We start from the raw sequence: 25226 nt of genomic DNA on the forward strand, positions 1-25226 counted from the left end.
CAAGCAAACTACAACAGTTTACTTATTCTCCATAAGAATAACATGGGAATTTTAAAATTACAATTTTTTTGAATTTTCTCCGTAACAATTAGGCGCATAATAACGCTTCAATATACTAAATTATTTGTTTTTTTAAGCTCTACAAAATGGTTAAAAAAGAAATTGTGAAATTTTGTGTTTTTAGGGTCAAAAATGGGAAAAACCTATTTTTACCCCATAAAACCCCCCATAAACCCCCGTTCCCATAGTCCGATCATGCTGGTTCGCGAACTCATTCAAGTTTATCGCGCCTTACACCTTCAAACCAAATTTTATCAAAATCGGACAAAAATTACTCAAGTTATCGTGCGGATGGACATATATATATATATATATATATATATATATATATATATATATATAGATATATAAAAATTTGAACGAATGGTGTTTTTGGCCTCTGGGGACATCAAAATGAAAAAGTAAATCGGTCCCGGGCTTAGGTCTTACCATGAGACCTACGGTAATAGCTACTTCCCTATAGGGAAATTCGCTAAAAGCCACAACATTTTTACAAAAAAGTACGACCTACATTCTGTTTACATTAAAATATATGAAAAACATAATTTTCATAACTTACGTTTATATAATCTTTCTTTTGTTTCTATCAGAAATGACATAAATAAACCTACCATATAGCTGTGTAAAATATTTTATTAAGTTTGTTTGGATTAGCTGTGTGAAATTGTGAAATAAGCATTTAGCAGTTCTGATTGTTTACATTTATGTCAACGCAAAAGTAAACAAAGTTTGTGGATTTTCCCATGCTTCCATGAAGACCAATTAATATTTACTTTTGAAAACCTCACCTCAAAACTTTGGACATCCAAGGGGCGTAGCCCGAGAGGAACTCAGGGAAGTGAATATGCCTATGACATTCCATAGGTATGTGGACCATCGTTTTGCTTAATTTGGGCTGTGTCGGTTTAGTATGTTAGTCGTGGCAGCCGGACAGACAGACACCACCTCAATTTTATAATAGTACCCTAGAGATAGATAGATGGATAGACGGAATTACGGATAGTTAGAAGATAGATAGATTGAAAGATAGAAGTACATGGCTCAGTTGAACCACCGACAAGGTGCGGTCCAGTACTAATATACAGCGCTCTTTCGTACACAAACACTTTTAGGGAATGTATTATTTTCTGTTATTTATATATATCTGAAATATATATATATATCCGAAAATATGTATCTGAAAATATATATCTGAAAATATATATCTGAAAATATATATATTTTCAAATATACATATCTGAAAAAAAAATATATATATGGAAATATATATTCGAAAATATATATAGCTGAAATATATATAATCTGGTCTTGCGCAGTGATGTATTACCTATTGTTTTTACTTGAGTAGACATTTTTATCTTAGGAAAATTGAAACAATGTTTTGTTAGCATGGGGTTGGCACTTAATGCCTCACAGTTCTTGGTGAAATCACTACCTAAACCTGAAGTAAAGAGCAAATAGGCTCTATTAGAGCAATATATTAACATTGCATAATTTAGATGCTTCGGGAATTTAGTTGTTTTGGCACCTACCCTTAACCACCACTTCGAACATCCAGCATATATTTTGTAGAATACACTAAAAAACCACATCAGCTTTTGAAAAATTATTAAGTATTTACAAGAAATGTTTATTATGGAACTGTTATGTACATTGTGAGCATTTCCATTAGTTACATAATATTTGAGTTGACTCTCAAAATATACAACAAAATAATAAAAGACAGCTCTTATCACAATCGTGGTCGGGTTTCATAATAGGGTTTCGTTAGGATTGGAATAGTTTCTTGATATTCAATCAAACTTCAATGGTAGGTTGGTAGAACAAACCCACCTTTTAGTTTACGGGGTGTGTAGGTTAGTCTGAAACTTTGTAACTCAAATTAAATTAATGCTGTCTTGCTCCTTTTCCTTGATAAATGGAGCACCTCCAAAGCAGAAGAAAGACAAGGTTAAAGGTTAACCACCACACATTTATCTAAGGTCAGGGAGATATTCTTTTGGTATAATATACCATATATTATATGCCTAGAGTATAAATTAATGTCATTTATGTTTTAATTATTTATAGTTTTTTTTTTCATGAAAATGTTTTGTAGCTTTTATTTTTCCGTTTTATTTGATTTAAAATAATATTATACATGAAGTATGAGATCCTAATTAAGAATATAGACCCCCAATTAAAAATAGCAAAACCGCCAATAGACCAATGTTATTCCTCAGTACATATGCTATCTTTGTTTGTAGGTCTATTAGACAACCATTTTCCACGTTGAAGCGTTAAAAACTCACATCCACGTTTATAAAACGATATTGGCATTATTTATGGTATTAAATTGCCATACTTGTTTTAAAATGTTTATTATTTTCACGTGTTTTTGCAATTTTAAAATGTTGTTTATATTTTTGAAAAGTCAAGGTCAGAGTCAGTTCTTGGATTGAAGGACGATCTAGTAGAGTATGGCCATTCGATTTGGTTTCATTTGTAGCTCAGCATTACGAATACACCAAAATATGTATTTAAATAAACGGTATCAGCATTCTGACACATACTTTCTCCCATAAGTTTGTCAACAACCTTTATCATGTGTAAGCGGTGAGAGTAAATATACGGAAATGGGATTTGTACAACTTTGCTCAGAATTTAAGGACTATAACATACTAAATTTATATCAAAATTATTCGGGCCATTTTTTGAAAAATCCTATTTTTCGTTGTTTTATGGGGGTTTTATGGGGAAAATAACATAATTTACAATAACTTTTGAACCGTAATTTTTACAGGAATGGGATTTGTACCATTTTGTTCAGAATATAAAGGACTATAACATAATAAATTTTTATCAAAATCGTTCGGGCCATTTTTGGAAAAATCCTATTTTTCCGTTATTTTATGGGGTTTTATGGACAAATCCCCATTAAAAATCAAAATTTATATAAAATGGAAAAACCATCAAAATTGTAAGGACCATAACATACTATGTTAAATCAAAACCGGATTTTTTTATAAAATCCTATTTTTCGTTGTTTTATGGGGTTTTTATGGGAAAATAACATAATTTACAATAACCTTTGAACCGTAATTTACAGAAATGGGTACCATTTTGTTCAGAATTTAAAGGGCTACAACATACTAAATTTTTATGAAAATCGTTAGGGCCATTTTTTAGAAAAACCGATTTTTCCGGTTTTATATGGGTTTTTATGGGGAAATACCCATTAAAAATCAAAATTTCAAAAAAATGAAAAAAAAACGCCTGGAGATGCCATGGATTAGAACCAAATTTCATCGAAATCGGACCAGAGGTGTAGTCCCTAGCTCAGTACACATCCAGACACACAGATACATAGACACACAGACACACTGACACACACACACACACACACAGACATCACTTCGAAAACCACTTTTTTGGGTCCAGGGGGACCCAAAACGAATATACCCACTCAAAACTCAAACTCGAAAATGTTGACGAAAACAATACTTTCTCCATATTCTATGGTATAGGGGGAGAAAGTAAAAACAAAGATTTATCACACAGTTGTGAGGTGACAGCAAATGAGACATTGCACTAGTACTGAGTAACAAAACAATTCTCATTAAACAGTACATGAAGATACAGTAACTTTAATAGAATAAACGCCTCTTCAAACATCTTCATAACGATAAAACACAACAGTTAAAGGTGGAGTTCGCATTAAATCTCAGATCACATGTAATATTTAAGCCTTTTCCTTCGTTCGATATGGCAACAGTGTAGCTTTAGTCGTAAAACGATGCACCAACTGCATGCAATGAATGTGTCCTGCACGCGTTATGTCTCCCGTGGACGCATTTGGCAGCCGAAACTCCATTGTGGACTTCAAACTGCCGCACATTTACACATAATCCTCACATGTCATATTGTGAATGTCAAATTATCTCGAGACCATCAGTTCTTTACATAATTTGCTATTCAGCCGTTTCGTAAGCAAGTGAAACAGTACTGAATCATTGGTGGAATTCTGTACAAGTGTATATGTAGGCTTTCATAGTAAGCCACCATAGTATATATTAAGAAACTGGACACCAATTGTTTAATGTTGGTCAAGTAACAAGTACTGTAACTTATGTAAATTAAATAGCATAAATATATGTTCTGGTATTTAGAAAGTATCTCATCTAACACACCTAATTTCATGGCCGTAAGCCAAAGAATGATTGCCTTATAGGTTATGCTGACTACTCAATCCTCTTGGAATGAAGGAAGTGTGGAAGTTCTTATTGTCTATGTGCTTTGTAGTTTTAGACAGTTTCTACACTCAATCGACTGATTTTTACAACTTTAACCTTCAATAACAACAGCATGCGTATACCTTAGTCTGAAAACGATTGAGCTAAGTCCACATTCGAATACTTTTGTAGTAGTGCTGGATATTAAGAAGACATTCCGACTTTAAAAAGTTTGTCCATGATAAAATACTGTGTCAAGCAAAACTAATTGGTACAAATAGGTTTTAAGGTCTGTGTGTTTGGAAATTCTGTGGTTATCGTAAAACGATAGTCATAATCGTATTAGTAACCATTTTCTACAGTATTTATTTGGAATATGTATTGACTCTTTTTTACCATCCAATTAATATCTGATACCCCACAAACCCACATCCGGAATCCAACATGTTGTGTACAATGTATGTGTATACAATTCCAATGACGTGCTATTGTGTAGGCACAAATCTAATACGTGTTTACGCCCAAAATTATCATTAGAAAATGATGTTTAAGAAAATTAAAATTAATCAATTGTGTTACCTTTAGAAAGGTTATACCGCGTTACTATTAACTTGTACGAAAAAAGATCCCTCTTCCTCCGATGCCAAACAAAGGTGTATTTTTACAATGTAAGTCATGTTACAGTGTTTACTGATGTCTGTCGCGACTTCAACATTGTTCCATACAGCATCAAAGCTTTCCTGCATTGCAGTTGCAGTTCTAGATTGAAGGTGTTTCATTTACTATTGTTGCGTATTTCTAAGAAGGCTTTTTTAATAATAAAATGGACTGTATGATGGGATATTGAATTTCATTTTCGTTACAAAAATAATAAATCTATGGTATCTCCAGGCCTTGTTATTCATTTTTTGACATTTTGATTTTCAATGGTGATTAAAAACCCCTGAAATTAAGGAAAAAAGACAGTTTAAAAATGCTTCAAATGATTTTGATTAAAATTCTGTATATTACAGTTCTTTTTAACCCTGAACAAAATAGCATAACCTCTATTGCTGACAACTTTATGGTCAAAAGTTATTGCAACTTTTGCTATTTATCCCTCACCACTTACCCATGATAAGAGTTACTAGCTAATGGGAGAAAGTATGTGTCAGATTGATGATACAGTTTATTTCATTATTTCTGTGTGATTTTCGAATCACTGGCCTAATGACCCAATTGTGAGAGTCCAAGCTCACCAAGTCCGGTCATTTCCTCTACCCCCGAGGTGCTAAGACCTGCACTGCCTGAGGGGCACCACGACCACACCAAGGTCGACGTTGTGGCTCGGTCATGGAGTCACTGACCGCCAGACCATTGATTGACGTTCTGGGTCAATCTTACTGAGAGTTGAATCAGGGAGCGAAATCGTACCTCTTCAGTCAGCCGCCGTAGAAAATGCAAGTAGTGTACAACACCTTCAATCAATATAGCCTAGAATTGTGTTAAAATGTTAATGACAATAATTTAAAATACCCCCGCAGCAGCAAACCTGCAGACTAAGCGAATTTCCATTTGACTGATTGGATTTACACTGAAATGTCTACTTAAAAATATAACATTTATTCTTGATTTAAATAGAATTAGTTTAACAAGTACTTGGACCCTAAACTCAAATTATAGCTTCGACATTCCCTAGTTCTCAAAATTATCTTTCTTTCAACACAAAAATCATGAAAATCCGTCGAGTGGTTGATTCAGAATCGTGAAATAAAAAAACACTGTTTCGTTTTAATATTATAGATTAGTTTAACAAGTACTTAGGTTTGCTGCATCAGGGAGGGTAAAACTGTTTTTTTTTAATGTGAATAGTTAATAAGAAATGAAAACATTTTCCAAATTTTATCAAGATATGTTCACAAACAAGCAAACTACAACAGTTTACTTATTCTCCATAAGAATAACATGGGAATTATAAATTTACAATTTTTTTGAATTTTCTCCGTAACCATTAGGCGCATAATAACTCTTCAATATATAGGGTGTCCCACGAAGGGGTTTAAACGTTTGATTTTATATTACGCGCCCATCCATGCACCGAATTATTTGAAACTTTACACACTTTACAAAGTAGGTTCTAAAAATATCCTGGAAAAATTTCAATCCCCTAACCTTAGTAGAAACAAAATGGCGGCATATTGAAAAACGATACTTTAAAAACATTAAAAAAGGTATTTTTGGTTTTTTTAAATACTTTTATTGTTACTTTCCACGGCAATATGACTTTTAATTAAAAAAACTAGAACATAGCCTAATGGAAAACTAAAAATAAATCAAATATCTAATAAATAATAATAATAAATAAATAACTAATAATAAATCATGAAAGTAGTTTTTATAGAAAGCACATTGGTAAATTTGTCAATATGCCACCATTTTGTTTCTAATAAGGTTAGGGAGTTGAAATTTTTCCAGAATATTTTTAGAACCTACTTTGTAAACTGTGTAAAGTTTAAAAAAGTTCGGTGCATGAATGGGCACGTAATATAAAATTAAACGTTTAAACCCCTTCGTGGGACACCCCGTACTAAATTATTTGTTTTTTAAGCTCTACAAAATGGTTTGGAAAGAAATTGCTAAATTTTATGTTTTTTGGGTCAAAAATGGGAAAAACCTATTTTTACCCCATAAAACCCCCCGTAAACCCACGTTCCCATGGTCCGATCATGCTGGATCGCGAACTCGTTCGAATAAACGTACGTTTACACGTTTTTACCAAATTTCATCAAAATCGGATCATTTTTGCTCGAGTTATCGTGCTGACGGACACACACATATATATATAAATATATAAATATATATATAAATATATATATATAAATATATAAATATATAAATATATATATATATATATATATATGAATTTGAACGGATGGTGTTTTTGGCCTCTAGGGACCTCAAAACGAAAAAAAAATCGGTCCCGCGTCCAGGTCTTATCATGAGTACTACGGTAATAGCTTATTCCCTATATGGAAAATTCGCTAATACAAATATTAGTGAAAGCCGCTAAACTATTGAAGCCCACTATCGTCTATATTTCAGAGACTGGGGAATCCAACCGACAGTTCCGCCAAAGTACAATCACTGATTATGGGATTTATAGTCTAATACAAGGATCTAAACCTGCTTCACGGATTATCTACAATTTTCCATTTCATCCTTCAATGGTTACAACCATCAAGTGGTCGAAAATGAAGTTTCATTACTTGATAATATTGACTATTCTCGTGATTAATTAATTAAAAGTATAACCTTTGTCAAATTATATGCTGTAGAAGTGAGTCCATGCCGTAAAAAAATGGAAATTGAATATTGTAGAATTTTAATATTAAGCACGCGCCTCAAAGTCACCAATCCTAATAATGCACCAATGCTCAATATAAGGTAGATCATTTCAAAATAACTGTTATATTACACACTGATTTTCAAAATTGCATCGTATTGTATCTAAATATACTAATAAAGTTTAGTTTACTGAATATTAAGTGTGCATTTAACTGTATATATCTTCTCAATTTTGTATAGTGTGGTGAAACACAGTGTTGAATGAGATACTTAACGCATAATTAATTTCGACCTGATTAAGGTAGTATTAAGGTAGTATTTGATAAAAACAAATCAAGATCAATTAATTGTTATTCTTTGCCTAACCGTTCTGAGGATATCCGCAGTACAATATTCAATATTCTAAGTGAATATATTGCTGTACGAGATGCGCAGGCCAAACATTAAGTTGCTTCATATGGAAACAGTAAAGTTACATTACACATTTATCAGCACAAACATTTACGAACTTGTATACAACAACTGGAATATCTAAAGTTAGTTTTCAAAACAATTAACTTCATGCGAAAATGTATATAGCTGGAGAGGTATAATTTTGAAGAGTGTTTTTACAAAACACTTTCTGTGTAGGATAGGAACCATCCTCACTATCCTCACCATGAAATATAGCTATTGTTTTATTATTAATCAATTATTCGACCTCAAAAATTAAAAAAAATAATGTTTACAATATTTAATAATTATTTAACTAACATTACAATACCTCTATTTCCGATAAAAATAAAACTCGAAAGTTTTGTAGAAAGTATTGACTTTATTTGGCGAACACATAAAACACAACGCGGTTTTCGTTTGTCCATCAGCATTAGCCAATAATATTCCAGCGACTTTTGGTAGATTCGAGTTTAAGGTTTGTAAGTTCATTTTATTAATACAACCCTAAAAATCGATAAATGGTAAAATTTGCCATTGAGGATTCGTGTGTTTCATAACCTATTAGTCTAATGTGACCAAACCTATCCATGTAAATATAGGCTAGTAAAAACTAAGACGTTACCACTCAATAAAGCTTTGTAAAATGAAATGTATTGCTGATTGGTAATAAATACCATAAAAACTGCAACTTTTTTTACCAATGGTTTCACAAGGGGAAAATAAACGAGTTTTTCCAGTGTGGATTATCAAACGATTAAATCAATTGCAGAAACCAACCGATTAACACAGAAGTATTTCTACTTGAGATTTTACTGAAAGAAGATGAACAAGTTTTTATGACCAGTTAACCAAGTTTTCCACTGCAAAATACCAACTGATAAATCGTATTATAGAATGTCCACTGGTCCATTCAACAGTGTCCATCTTAAAACTTTGCCAAGGAACGAAACCAATTTGTTATACACATAAACCAAGTCATATATTTCATATTATATACGAGTATCTAAAGATTTACCTAGTTTTAATTAAGGTTGGTACAAAGTTTTAATTGAGATTTTACACAAACACAAAATCATTTCCATGACCAAAAACAGACTTTCAACTTATATATTAAGCATTTACTTATCTTATAAAATAAAAAAAGGTAAAACTACTTTCTTGGGTGGCATTAAATGAAGTCTTCTGATGCTGGAACTGGTTAAACTGGGACGGATGGCGTCGTCCTGTAATCCAACTACAGTACTAGGAGGTTACGAATTGTGGATATTTATAGGCATGCACTGTGGATGCGATACTCCCTGGTGTGGATTAACGCACGAGTGAGTACTACGACTATCCGCAGTACTGTCCTGAAAATTAGATCATTTCGTATATACCAAGGCAAAAAAATGTGGTTCGGATTCCACTATAAACTGTAGGTCCCTTAGTTAGCTGTATGGGCTATTAATTAACAGCTGTGTCTAATGAATAAGTCGGCCTTAGTCACTAACAAGACTACAAGATCGCGCCACTCATCCTACACTCATCTCCATTCATACTTGGCTTAAAATACCTACTTTGTATGGTCGCCATTTCATTGAAAAGTATTAAAGTAAATAACAATAAAACAAGTTTTCTATTAGAGAACACCAAGTAATTCATCCCATTTTTTTACGAGACATTTTACCAACAGAATAATTAAGAGTAATAATAAAGAAGTATTTTTCTTGAGATTATACCGAAACCTTTTTACCAAGGCAGGGTTTCATTGCAGAAGAGTGCAGATTTTTTCCAGATTTCCTCCTAAATTATCCTGTTTTGTCTAGATTTACCGAGAAGCTAAACACCCTGTTTTATGTAGCCTAGGTGCACATTACCGGGTCTCGTGGTGCAGATTAGCGAGGGGTTCTCTACACTCTACAGACTATCCAAGGTCCGAGGCGGTCAGAGAAGGTCTCGGTCGAGGTCGTGATTCTCAGTTTTCCTCCTACCGTGCCTCATCTCACAAAGAGCCATCATAGTTGCTTTATTACCACTTCTTAGCCACCGTTCTAGATAATTATGATGTTGGGAGACCAACAGTGAAATGATTCACCATTAGCGTTACTATTTTTCTAAATCATCTGCGATTTCGGGTTCAAGATCAAAATTGTTGTTTTATTGATGACCTTTATTCATAGTATTATCAACATGTATAAAATCAAACGTATGTTCATTCATCCGTTAATTTGGATTGAAATACTCCCAATATAAGGATTTGCTCGGTCACATCCCTTTTTCAGCCGTCCCACTTGACCGAGACAGTATTTACTATTGAGGTGTAATTTTAAAGATTATGATCCAGCAGAGTGACGTATCGTAACTAAAAAGGGCAATTCCTCCAGGGCTTCACCTCCTGGAGTTTGATTTATTTTTAAAATTTTGCTCTTAAAGAAGCTGTGACGATGAAAACTTTCTTTATAACGGTTAAACTGTGAATTGTAATTCAACTGCTGATCCTTTCGTCCTTCAGTTTAATGTTTGACCACTTTCAGATTACAAATAAGTTTTACAAACGTTAATTTGAGGTTGAACGCTATGATGCCAGATGTCGTCGTAAATTGGGGACCGAGCAGATTTTTACATCCCTAGGGCCAAAAATCAGCTGTTTGCTTATTTACTTAAAACAGTAATGTGTATTAAATACACAAGCAGTGCATCACAAAAGACTTATTTTGTTGCGCTGCCTAGCAACTATTTAGTATTATTTCTTCTGATTCCTTTAAATAATTCTTTTACAGTTTAGTTGTGTTGACTATAAGTGTGCATTTATTGTACTGTATCTATTTTTTCAATTTTGTATAGTGTCGTGAAAAATAGTATTGAATGAAGTACTTAACGCATAATTAATTTCGACCTGATTAAGGTAGAGAAATTACTCTTTTGGTGAAGAACTAAAATCAACAAATTAAGTTTCTCGTTAATTAGTTCTTTCATTCACCTAATAACTTTTATAAGCAAACTTAATCAATCTTTCATCGGTAAGATGGTGTGGCATAATTATGTTTTATCATGCTTTCCTCAGAGTCGAAAACAATTTGGGCAAGGGTCCAACTCATAGGTATATAATCCTTTACATTGACATCTGGTTTCCTTGAAATGTATTTGATTATTTACTGAAATAAGCCAGGAAATGAAGTCGACATCAATTCTTGAACACGAAACTGCATAAAAACAACAAAACATGCTTCGGATGTCACAATAAAGGTTGACTAGTTAGTGTAATAGTATATTACGTTACTAGTCCTGAAAAAAGTGTTTACCGGACGAGTGTGGTCGTTCCCGTGCGAGACGAAGTCGAGTACGGGATTACCATACGAGTCCGGTACACACATTTTGGACGAGTTACGTACGATAGTTTACGCCATACTACTAAATCTGTACAAATCCTAATATATTTTCACCAACTAAAGGACTAAAATTCACTAGTCATAACCTCTAAGAAAGGTTATGTTTTTGTTTATAACCATTCATTGCCACCTAAATATAGTATAATCAGCTGATTGGTGTCCGGCAAAACTCATTACAGCACAGTAGTACGCAATGAAACCCCATTTGAATAAGCTGGCGGCAAACAGCTGTTTTCTGGACTAAATCCTTGCGTGGGAAGTTCGTCAAAATAATGTAGTGTGGCGTAAAGTAAATGGCATAACTCTATACTGCCCATAGCCCACACAATCGCAGCAAGACTAAGATATTGTTCTGCACAATCTGGGAAACCCTTTCGTTTCAATGTTGACTCAGGGCTCTGTTAATTTTATTTTATTGTCATGCCAATATAAGCTTGTGAGAATGATTTAAAACTTGATTTCCATTCCAGCAAATTTGAAATCAAAATTTTCACATTTATTTTATCTGTTTACTTTCCAAATGTTGAGCTGCTTGAAATTGATAAATTTGAATAGGTAAATAATCATGGTTTGGTTATTAAAAGATAAGATGTAAATCTGGGAAAAATATAGTTTTGCTGATTTTGATGGAAACTGTAAGAACGTTGTTAAAACCCTTACTTTTATACAATAGGATGAGAATTTTTATAAACAGTCAGTATTATAAAAAAAGCAAAGTTCTTAAGTTAATTTATTTTAAGGCCGATATCACACAGAAAACGTTTAACACAATTAAGATTACAACTGGCTAGTTGAAGTACGACCTTTTAAAACAAGTTTTCTAATATAACGTAGAGCACACTTTGATCGGGCACAAAATAATTTACAAATCCCTCTTCTCCCAACATCATTTTTAGAAGGCGGTAGTGTATGACTCAAAGCAGTGGGATTCCCCGTTGGAAGGCTACTTCTATGAATACTGCTGCTACTTGCTTCTGTCAACAAGACTTGGTCTTATACACGAGTTACTCCACGGGCATCTAATTATTCAGCCAAACAAACGATAACCTTGCTAGAGGTGCGTCATATTGGCGCGAAGGCTTTACATTTGGAGGGAATCCCGCCAACCGGGAACAGTAAGTGATGTTCTAATCAAGGAGACATAATTGTAATTTGAATGTCTGTTTCCTAGTTCATTTTCAAGGCAAATTGTTCTTTGTGTTTAAAGTGTAGAGAGGATTAGTTTTCATCCAAAGTAATTTGTCGTAGAAATGTACATTAAAGTATTTTACAGTTCGAATGTGAGGCCATATTAACTTGATTAAGTCACAAGTCATTTATTTGGCCATATTTAAATTAATGCATTGGCTAAGTCAATATACATTAAAATTAAAAATACTTTTCTTATAAACTACTAGCTGTAACCCGCGGGCTTTGCCCCGTTTAACTTCTTAATTTTCAAGATTATCTCGTTCGCATGGCTCAATCACGTCCTGGTTGAAGTTTGTTCGCTACGCTCACTCACCTTTAGGTTGGAGCTCGTTCGCTACGCTCACTCACCTTTAGGTTGGAGCTCGTTCGCTGCGCTCACTTGCCTTCAGGTTAGCTCGTTCGCTACGCTAACTCGCCTCCGGGTTGAAGTTCGTTCGCTACGCTCACTCACCTTTTGGTTGCAAATTAGCTGTTGTCATAAATGTAAAAGAAATAATAGTGCTGCACCCTGTTGGTAATCCTTGTAACTTTAATGCTATTGAACATCATAGAACAGAACCAACTTGTTTAATTGAAACAGCTGTTAAGATTCATTAATTCCATTTCTCATAAGGTTAACATGGGAAACTCCAGAGCCACTGGGGCGGAGCCCGAAAGGATTTTTGAAATAAGAATATGCCTATATGTTAATCGGGAATGTGAGCTATCATCATGCCAAATTTCAGCCCAATACGACCAGTATTTTTCGCGTTCACTTGTCACAAACATACATCTAAACTTTCTCATTTATAATATTAGTAGGATAAAAATAACTACTAAACTAAACAATATTTATATATTAATCAATTTATGAACCAAGCATTATTGCACTTTGTAAACTGTTGTTACAAATAAAATGTTCTTAGTACATTTTACGTCACGCATTCAACGCTCATCCTTTGTATTTTTTGCCTCAAACACACCCTGTCATTTCAGCATCGAAGATAAATAATTAACCAGTGATAAAACAATAACAATAATAATTAATATTATGGGAACTTGAAACCTACATAATCGTGGAGTTATTTTCCAATTATCATTTAATTCACGTTTATTAAGTATCAGTTCATTTACTACCTTCATAACACTTCAATCAATACCTAATTAAATCAAATGTAACAGCAAATTTGTATTTTTAACATTTCGAAACCAGGCAATTTCAAAATGAAACAACATAGTAGACATTATGAATAAAAATGTCTTTAAATAAGTTAAGCATGTCCTGCTTGTAGACCGACTTCATATCCTATCGCTTCTAACCACTAAACGAACAATTTGAAACTTTCAAAAATCCTTTTGAACAGAAATCTCCACATTAAAAAACTGATAACACAAAGCCGATAGACCGAAGTTACATAACTCGAATAACATTGTAGTCTAAACCTGGACGATTTCATCGTTTTGCGCCGCGATCAACGATTCTGACCTCACGTGGGTCCTTGAAAGCGAACTCGACCGACAATTAGCATCATTGCAGATGGACTGTCCGACAAAACCGGTAGAAGAACAGGAGTAGAGGGAGAATTATAAAAGCGAACCTCTCCGACAAACTATCAGTAACATCATGAGGGTTGGTGTAGTGTTGGTGCTGTGTTGTGTGTGGCTGGCGCTGGCTGAGGGTAGGTAGTGTACAGAATAGACCAATGTTTTAAATACTCTCATAATAAAATATAATGTACCATTGGTCCGTGTATGGATTAAACTAAACCAGTGTTTTATTGATGCAACTATAGCTAAAATTTTAATTAATAAAATTTAAAATTAATTATCCTACGAAGTACTTTATGCACATCAAGTTTTACATTTTTGTACATTTAAAAAAGAATACTGGAAAAGTACTTTCCTGTCAAAGGGAACATTCATTATTATCGATGATTTTTTTCGATATATCGATATTAACAAATTGAAACATATCAGCTGACAACTGCGATAAATATTGTTCAGTATATGAAACTGTTCTAAAAAAATAACCTAACATAACTAACCAAACTTGCTGTAACATTTAAAAATTCCGTGTTTAACTTGCCTTTTCTATTATCAAACCCAAACGGAAGTTTTCAATGGTACAGCAAGTTTGGTTGGTTATGTTAGGTTAGCTTGGAAACAGTTTCATTTCTTAATCCATATAGACTATTTTCGCCTAAACAAGATCAGTTAATTGTTGTTGTGAATTTGTAATAGTTCTGATCGGAAAACAAAAATATCGATATATCGAAAAAAATCATCGATAATAATGAATGTTCCCTTTAACAGGAAAGTAACGAATACTGCAATGAATCAGCCATAGCACGGACTATTTGATTTGGCAGTGTTCTGCACATTACTATATTAACAATCTCTTGTGATCGGTTTTTTAAACGTTTAATATGGACAGAAGAATGCTTTTATACATTAATAAAAATATAATTCTGACACAATTTACCCATCCATGCTTCCATACATTGAATCCAAATTGAGACTCAATATTTCTTGCCATTTAAATACGTTTGAAAGTCCTCCCCGGGCGGTTCACATTTAAAATGAATCTATTTTTATTGTCGCGCATTACTTATAAATAGTTTTACCTACGGCCGTTTTTTTAAGTAGCCGTTTCAGTACAGTTCTTAGAATTGAAAAGTATCTCATAACAGCATTGTTTACTTTCATAACAGCATAGTTTTACTCATAACAACACGAGTAACGGATCAATGAGGTTCAAGGATTGAGAGAGGAGAAGCAAAATTGTAATGATTCGAAATTCAACTAATCAGCTGTTCAGGCCAATTTAATTGTTGATTGGTGCAATTAGTGTGTTTCGTTGCATCACTGTCAGTGGCAATGGGAGGTTATAAATAAAAACATAACCTCTATAGAAGTTATGAGTAGTGATTTTTAGTAATTAAAACACCGTCGTAGGTAAAGTATTGTACGCAACTCGCGTAGATAGTGTTAACGACACGAGTAGAAAATTTAAGGTACGAGCCTTATCGTTGCGTAAACTACTATTACCACCCGAGTTAAGATTATATCACTGCGAGCGGTGAATTGGGTGATAATGGTCATCTGGTACGTAGTTGAAAGACCACCTATTATAGCCGCGGATCCTCCACCTGTATAAAACCACATAAAACTCCTCAAAGGGTCGGTCAGACTACTCGACGTCGACACGACGTGTGCGTATTTGGCAAAGATGACTAAGTTTAGCGATGCGTTTTGAATGAATTATATGACAACTCTGTTACTGGCCATTATGTTCATTAGCCAGGCCTGATAAATGTAACGTATGATAAAATGGCTGCCTTTGTCTACAGATATCCATCCGATAATAAAAATAAGTTATTAGAAGTTTGACACATGCTTTGCAAATTATAAAAAAAATCCTTTAAAATAATCTAAGGGTAAAAACACAGTGGAGCAGGGCAGGTAGCTGGTAGCCTGGCTGGTCGCTTACTCGCTTAACCGCTGGTTACCTGGATGGTAGCTGGGACATACACACAGTGGCGCTCAGTACAGTCGCTTGTCAGCCGCCGTGTCGAGATGGCGAGTTCTAGTGACGAAGAGTTATTGCTCGATAGTACAGGATCTAAGTGGTTTTTACTAACTCAAGTAAGTGAACGCGAGTGTCAGGTTCATCCTGTCAACAAGGAAAGAAAGCAGCATTTTTGAACATGAGCTAAATAACATGTCCCAATACATTTGTCTTCAAATAAATATGCTTTACTATACGTATAATTGATTTTCTACCTCATCATTGCTGGTCACTATTATCTATTGAACATTATCTCTATAGTCTGTTAATATCACATCCATCCACATAAATACCTAGTTTTATTTGCATAAATTCAGTGACAAGCTTTTTTAATATTTTTTAATTATTATCCATCAGAATAACATAGTGGGATGGGCTTGGTTCCACAAAGGCACACGAATAAAAACCTCCGATATTAATTTGTCTACGTCCATTATTTTATTTCTTGTAAACAAAACAACAACCAAATAAATCGATTAAAACAAACAACACTCCGTATACAGAGAATGCGCAGTGAAAGATCCGACGTGGAACTAGCGAACTCGAGAACACGTGGCTGTCAAGTTCTGCTATTTGCGCATGCTCCAGTCGAGCCATCCCCGCTTGCAGCTCCCAAACAATCGACTTGGCAATTCTTCTAGCTTGCCGCCTAGCTTACTGCTACCATCTCGGCTACCTGCTAGGCGCGACTGTGTGCGTACCCATAACAACGCGTGCGTTAATTCTACATAGCAGTAAGCGAGTAAGCGACCTGCTAGGCTACCAGCTACCTGCCCTGCTCCACTGTGTTTTTACCCTAAAACAGCTTGTATAACAAATAATTAACTGTAGTCTAATAATCAATGTACAATAAACAAAACCACTATAAACAAATTACCAAGTACCTTTGAAAACACTTTATTTATTGTTTCGTCAGCTATATGGCAATGTAAAGTTTAAAAAAACTTTTGAATTGTGTAAGCAAGTGAATTTAAACATTTTAGTTTTCTTACCATTTTCATAGAAACCGATTTATAAAATAATTCGGATATCCATCCGATAATAAAAATAAGTTATTAGAAGTTTGACACATGCTTTGCAAATTATAAAACAGAAAAAAATCCTTAAAAGTATCTAAAACAGCTTGTATAACAAATAATTGACTGTAGTCTAATTATCAATGTACAGTAAACAAAACCACTATTAACAAATTACCAAGTAGCTTTGTAAATACTCTTTTATTGTTTCGTCAGCTATATGGCAATGTAAAGTTTAAAAAAACCTTTGAATCGTGTAAGCAAGTGAATTTAAACATTTTAGTTTTCTTACCATTTTCATAGAAACCGATTTATAAAATAATTCGTTTAGTGTTAATATGGTAACTTTAATGCCAGGGAGGTAGAACCCAAACATATAAAAGTTTAAAATATAAATAAATTTAATATCTAATTGAAAATAAAGTTTAAGCTCGAGAATAGAACAGAAAAAATTCATGTATTCGTATAATCAGTAACGCATAAAGTACATACATTCATAAGACAGGCAAATAAGTATTTGATAATATACCTACTGTATATTAATGTACTGTATTTTCTAATACTGAAAGTTATTATGGTCAGTTTTCAAAGTTTATGGAGTTTAAGGAGAAGGTTTCCTGGATTCCCCGCAACTTTTTAGCTGTATTTATTAATAAGTTGATGAGCTGTTGGCTGTTTTTTTATGGTTGGGGCGAGATGGAGGAAATGGAATTCCTTCCCCTCAAACAGCCATTTTGTGAACAGAGTATAGTGTCAACTTTTATTCTTTTAACTAACTGAAATTACGTAAACACATTTAGTAAAATGTTTACACAGGACATTTAGTAAAAAGGGTTTATAAATACAGTAGCTGTGATATTTGCTCCCTAGTTGCGCCTTTTATAGTAACAAAAATGTCCATACTCAAATGCTTATTTGGTTTATGCGTCAGCTTTTAGTAGAATAGTGTTCCCAATTTGCCTCCTTTTAAGAGTTCTTTAAATCTGAATGTGCGGCGGCGTATAAACACAAATTTATATCGCACAAGTTTTATTTTTTACCAAACAAAAATATACTTTGATATGACATTACTATATGACAATAGTTGGACCTAATTAGTTGTCACAGTTTGAAGTTGGATTAATTGAATGTTACAGAATTTAAAGGTAGTAACTAAAATGAAATAATTACACCAATAATAGTTGTAACACAAAGTCACTCTCGCGACTGAGGACCGTTGCAATCCATTACCGCGTGGTAAATGATACCAAACATATTCCATGAGATCGTCAGTCGCTGCGGCGTGCGGGACTGACTTCGCTCATTGGTATAATATAACTATGATGTAATAGTTTATATATCGCTGGTCTCACGGCCCGCCGCAGGGTATAGTCTCTGCCGAATTCGGCGGCTAGGAGAACACAGGAGATGGGTCAACCCTTCTGCGTTTATTCATTAAATTTCAATATATCGCGGAAGATCAACTACTCTATTATATAATATACAAAATAATATATATATATATATATATACATATATATATATATATATATAATATTAATAATATACACTTTGTGCAGGTGGTCGGACCAGGCTACGCTCAGTGAGGGCGGCCGCTAAAACTTACGGGAAAGCCTACGGAGGATATCCAGGTGGCGGATATGGAGGGTACCCAGGAGGAGGCTACGGGGGTGGCTATGGAGGAGGCTATGGTGGAGGCTACGGAGGAGGCTATGGTGGATATCCAGGCGGCGGATACGGTGGCTACCCAGGAGGTGGCTATGGAGGCCACAAGCACAAGTACAAGCCAGGGTACGGAGGAGGTTGCCCAGGGTGTGGAGGAGGTTACCCTCAGCAAGGATATGGAGGCTACCCAGGAGGTCAGTCTCAGTCTCAGTCTAACTCCCAGGCGCAAAGTTCGGCCTCCAGTCAGTCCTTCGGGCTGAACACTCCCATTGGACCGTTCGGAGGGTCCTTCAGCCAATCGCAGAGTCAGGCCAGCTCGTCAGCCAGCGCGGGAGGAGTTGGAGGGTAGGTCAGATTAATAGAGTAGAAATTCTTGTGCTTTTCAATATCAGTCATTTTGTTTAAACTATGGTCGTCTTACTATCTATACTCCGTTCAAACAGCCGTGGCACCTGACGGATTAGGAGACTCCATGGAAACCCTCGGGGCCTCCTAATCCCTCAGGTGCCACGGCTGTTTGAACGCACTCATGTCGTCCTTCCTTTATCACTAATTGTAAGCCCAAAGACAAAATTACATCTTGGACCGACATCATTTCCGATCAGGTTAATAATTAATCGCTCAAACAGAAAATAATCGTGATCTTTATGTGAATTGGTGTATTGCCGTTGATAAATAAATGTTTAAGCTGTGCTGAGTACAAAACCCGCGATTAAAGCCGGAAGTACAAATTATAAGGTTGTTCCAGTGGTTATTCCATGTTAACTACCGCCTAGGCTACTTGTACAATACAGTTCTCTGTTCATGAGAGTTCATGTTCAAGAAGGTTGGTCATCTTCTCAACCGTGAACCACGCAATTCTTCACCTTGAAATTTGCATTTCAATAAGTTTATCCCTGTTTATATAAGTTAGTGTTTATAGTCTGTGTTTTAATGGTTAAATGCATATGCATATCTGCAAAACCATTTCGGTCCGTGGTACGAACGCTATTTTTCACCACACTATACCCTATTACCACGATAATAATGCACACTGATAGTCAACACAACCACAACTTTTATATGTGAAGAAATATTTGAGGAATCAGCGAAAAAAAAAAATAAATAGTTGCTAGGCAACGGTGACAATAATACAATTCTTTTGCAATGCTATGGATACTGATTATGTATTTAATATGGATTCATGTTCTAAGAAAGTAAGCGGTCAGCTGATCAGTTGACAATTTTAATTGTTGATCCGGCTTGTTCCTGTTGATACTCGCGTATTCTTAACCTAAGTTGGTGGAAGTTAAATTAAGGTTGATTTTAAAATATCAGTTAGTGAAAGTGATGTTAACAAGATAGAAATGAGAGCAAAAACTGTTTGTGCTAATCTTTTGCCACCAAAATCAAAACAAAGGTACCATAATATGCAATTACATACCAGCAATTCATTAAATGGACGAAACAAAATACATAAGGTTAAATTGATAAATGAAAATGTTCTTCTGGTTTATTTTGAAAACCTCTTAACCACTTTTTCACCCAACTCGTTGTGGACCACATATTCGATACTAAAAACTGTAAATTAACTGTTTCACTATATTATTCAGTTGTCCAAAAATATATGCAATATTTCCCTAATTGTACCTGATACAGTATTTATGGTAAGAATGCTGCTAGCAGAATCTATTGCCTGAAAAAGTAACGTATTATTTAACAAAGTTTTACAAACACGTAATTACATGAAATCAGCTGATTATACAATAAGTCGTTGCATCACTTTCAGTGACAATGGCAATAAACGAAAACATAACCTCTCTAGGAAGTTATGAGTAGTGATTGTTAGTAATAAAAACCCAGATTTTTAGTAATTAAAAAACGGTCGTAGGTAAAGTAGTGTACGCAACTCGCGTTTAGTCTTTTAGTCCAGTAAAATAAGACATTTTGGTATGCAAAAGGTCGGGTAGTTCTGATTTTTGGATATGTTGTTAGTATTGGGCCCATAACATAAAATCCAAGTTATCCACCTCGAGATACTGCCGCTCGCCGCGGGGCACGCCACTTGTTATCGAAATATCAAAAATCTGACCATTCATGTGGGGTTTCACTCGATCTCGCGAACAGTTGATTTTACCGAAAGTATTACTTTATATAATTAAACGAGGATAAATTTGTGACAGTTTAAGCCCAACAGCAAGTATGTAGCGTAAATAATGGTCACAATACAGACCATCAAAATAAATAAATTTTGCAAATACGTATAAAAATTGTGGTTTTTTCAATATGTCCACAATATAGTTAATTGAAGCAAACACCGTATTGATTTAGAGAGTATGCCAGTTTATTTGTTATTAATAGAAAATAAATGAAAGTATGAATGAAAATATCCCCACCTCAGCAAACCTGCAGACTAAGCAAATTTCTATTTGCTTGATTTGATTTTCACAAACCTATTTAAATAACATTAGGTTTAACTGGTATGTACCTAGGTTTGCTGCTATAGGGAGGGTAATATAGTATATAAAATAATAATAGTATGATAAGAAACAAATAAATTTACCCAATTTTATAAAAATGTGTCTATAAATAAGGAAAAAACAATAATTAAAATCTTTGCTATTGGAATAACTTGAGGTTGTTTAATTTTCTCCGTAACCAATAACTGTAAAAACATTTTAATGTACTAAATTATTTGTTTTTAAACCCTACAAAATGGTTTAGAGACTCATTGTAAAATTGTATGTTTTGAGGGCCAAAAATACGAAAAACCCGTTCTTAACAAAAACCCCATAAAGCAACCGTTCCCATGGCCTGATCATGCTTCGCGAACTCGTTTTAATAAATGTAGGTTTACATGCCAAAAACAGACCTTCAAATATACCTTCAACGGCAAAACTACTCTTTCCAAAGCTGTCAAATGTTTATACATAAACATTTAAGCTAAGCTTTGGGTACAATACTTTCACATGAAAACAAAATAAAACAGTGTAACATAGTTAACAGTTTATTGAGGCTTAAAGATCAGGCAAATGAGATCTTCCAATCACAATCACTCTACAGATCTTCCATGCAGCGGGTAATTTTTCCACGCCAAGTGCGCCCATCTATACAGGGCATGCTGAATATGAATTAATTGAAATACATGATTGATATTGAAGAACACAACAAATTCACAAAGATCGGAAATTTCACTACAAGACGTACAGACGAGTTCTGGTGTGATACTGGTCTGATACTATTGTTCAAATGGATGAGTAATAATCATTTCGTGCTGTGTAGAGTATACTTCAACGTTTTAGTTTCGTACGTTGGCAATAAGTTGCGTACACCTATTTGACCTTGAACATAGTTTTGGTAATAAATTATAATACGAATAATAAAATATTAATGATAAAAATGAGTAAAAATAGCTTGCATGTCTGCAGGGCTACAAATGGTTCGCATATTGAGGTGTGGTCGTGTTAAAATAACTTTTATTTTATTACCTTTCATTTAATGTATCAGCATAGCCTTCTCTATGGTATCAGTCGTTAAACAGTAGTTTGTATCTAGTACAATAAATAAATAAATTTTCTAACTAGGTAAGTTTTTTGCAGACCCTGTATAAAAAAAAAAAACTAAAGATTTTACTAAACTGTATCCAAAAAAGTTATTATCGTCCGTTAGCACGATGATTCCCAAAAATCATCCGATTTAATGGAATTTGGTACAAACATTACTTTTATTTGTGAATCAAGAGATGGACTATTTATCATTTAGTTTGTATTGTAAGTGACTTAGCCTATTGCTTTTGCTTAATGGCTTAATGAATCATTGAATCATCTAAACGTACATGTATTTATTAAAACGAGTTATTAAAAGCATGATCGGCATGATAAGGCCGGCCATAGGAACGGTTGCTTTATAGGTATTTTGCCGGTAAGAATTTTTTTTTTTCATTTTTAACCCTCAAAACATACAATTTTACAATTGTATCATTAAAGAATTTTGTAGAGCTTAAAAACTAATAATTTAGTACATTAAAATGTTTTTTACAGTTATTGGTTACGGAGAAAATTAAAAAATGTAAATTAAAAAACCTCAAGTTATTCCAATAGCGAAGATGTTTAATTATTGTTTTTACCTTATTTATAGACACATTTTTATAAAATTGGGTAAATTGATTTGTTTCTTATCATACTATTATTATTTTATATACTATATTACCCTCCCTGTAGCAGAAAACCTAGGTACCAGTTAAACCTAATGTTATTTGAATAGGTTTGTGAAAATCAAATCAAGCAAATAGAAATTTGCTTAGTCTGCAGGTTTGCTGAGGTGGGGGCATTTTTATTCATACTTTCATTTATTTTCTATTAATAACAAATAAACTGGCATACTCTCTAATTCAATACGGTGTTTGCTTCAAACAACTATATTGTGGACATATTGAAAAAACCACAATTTTTATACGTCTTTGGAAAATTTATTTATTTTGATGGTCTGTATTATGACTATTATTTACGCTACATACTTGCTGTTGGGCTTAAACTGCCACAAATTTATTCTTCTTTAATGTAATAATATAAAATTTCCGGTAAAATCAACGGTTCGCAAGATTGAGTGAAAAACAATAGGAATTGCCATATTTTTTTATAATTCGATAACAAGTGGCGCGCCCCGCGGCGAGCGGCAGTATCTCGAGGTGGATAACTTGGATTTTATGTTATGGGCCAAATACTAACAACATATCCAAAAATCAGAACTACCCGACCTTTTGCACAGCAACCCCATTTTTTCTGACAGATTTACTGGACTATTTACAACTGTTCTAAACAGTTGTAAATTTTGATTGTGGCAATCGCATGGATCAAAATTATTTATCGATTGATTCATTAGTTAACGTTTTTGCTTATTGTTGCATAAATAATAGGTAGTTGTTGTAAATAGTTTGAAATATTGATGGCATGATGATAACACAATCATAATAGACAAAATGGTTGGTTAGCCTATGGTAATATCGGGCGGAATGAGACTCGGGCGAAAAGTGACATAACCATTAACAGCAGCAGCTCATTGTGTCATAGTCAAATATACAATTTAACTACGATCATTGGTGATAATGAAACTGGTAACAAGTTGAACGTGGAAACTGAAAGTCTACTTTGCACCTCGTGTATTTTTCATAGTAAAATACTCCAGTGCCAATAAATGCTTAACATTTTTATTCTGTTTCAGATACAGGGGGAGATAGCTTTGAAATACGATTGAATGAAACTCATCTACAAAACTGATTGAAACTCAAAGATTTATTTATTGTAATTAAATTTTTTGTAACAACTTTTAAGTTTGGCAGCATTTGTTTCTACCTTCCAGAATTGTATTTAGTTTGAAATAACTCGAGTACCTTTTACTTGTCATTTTCTCATAAGAAATTTATTTTTTTTAGGTGAACATACAATTCAATAATTTTATGATTTATTCATTTCCTAGCCGACCCGTGCAAAGCATTCGCAGTGAATTCTTCTCAAATCATTCTTAAATTGTTTTTACACAGACATAGGTTTCACATAGCGCATCCTTGACAAAGCCACGAAAACTGAATGTGTAAAAAACAGGGTCTAGCACGTCAATCCTTCCTTTGTTAGCGTGGGTCCATATGCCTTATATAAAGTCATGGCAAAGGTCTTTAGCTTTCCTAAGGAATTTCCCTTTCAATGGAAATTCCTACTTAGTCAGTTTAAAAGGATCACGGACTATTGCGTAGTATGACAGTTTAACCCCAGCACAGAACACTAAATAAGAAGCGCACTTCTTATTTAGTCCATAGAGCACTTTTTATTTAGTGCTCTGTGGACCGGAGACGGCCAACTTCTGCTTTTATAGTGTGGTGTAGGTACCTAAGGTAGCTACAATCCATTTTGGATCGTGCTTAGTTTTTCATCAACATGATAATAGAGTTCTTTTTAGCATGTGTTTAGGAGATAACGAACCTAAAGCGGCCTACACTACACGTGCATTGCACGCCGTGCAAGCACGTCGTGCCAAAAACTGACAAAACGTGCAAGTGTGTGGTGAACACCGTGCAAGCACGGCGTGCATTGGCATGGCACGGTGGAAATCAAAACGAGTTTGATTTTCGGCGTGCCGTGCCAAAGCACGCCGTTCCAACGTGCTAGTGTGTAGGCGATCCCCGTGCCACGTGCTGGTAGTTCAACCAATTTTGACAGGATTTGGCCCTATAATAGTACTTTCTTATTAGTGAATCAACGGCATTTTGTCTTGGCCATTTGCAACACAGATTAAATACGCACATAGTGGCGTCCCCATCTTAAATAATTGATAATTATTGATAATTGATAATTATTGATAATTGATAATTGATAATTATTGATAATTGATCATTTATAATTATTGATAATTGATAATTAATCATTTGCACGACCAT

At 34.2% G+C, this 25226-nt stretch overlaps 1 protein-coding gene across 1 annotated transcript; it reads left to right on the forward strand.

Annotated features, from left to right (window-relative positions):
• Positions 1-14174: 14174 nt before the first annotated feature.
• On the forward strand, positions 14175-24125 carry LOC128990387 (uncharacterized). The gene is made up of 3 exons (XM_054412736.1): positions 14175-14247; positions 18712-19162; positions 24017-24125. The coding sequence occupies exons 1-3, from the start codon at positions 14193-14195 to the stop codon at positions 24030-24032; spliced, it is 522 nt and encodes a 173-aa protein (XP_054268711.1). The 5' UTR covers positions 14175-14192; the 3' UTR covers positions 24033-24125.
• Positions 24126-25226: the final 1101 nt, after the last annotated feature.

Source organism: Macrosteles quadrilineatus, unplaced genomic scaffold (genome assembly GCF_028750875.1).
Source record: "Macrosteles quadrilineatus isolate MER2022 unplaced genomic scaffold, UCM_ALF_1.0 Scaffold_3__2_contigs__length_128488019, whole genome shotgun sequence".
Taxonomy (NCBI): Eukaryota; Metazoa; Arthropoda; class Insecta; order Hemiptera; family Cicadellidae; genus Macrosteles; species Macrosteles quadrilineatus.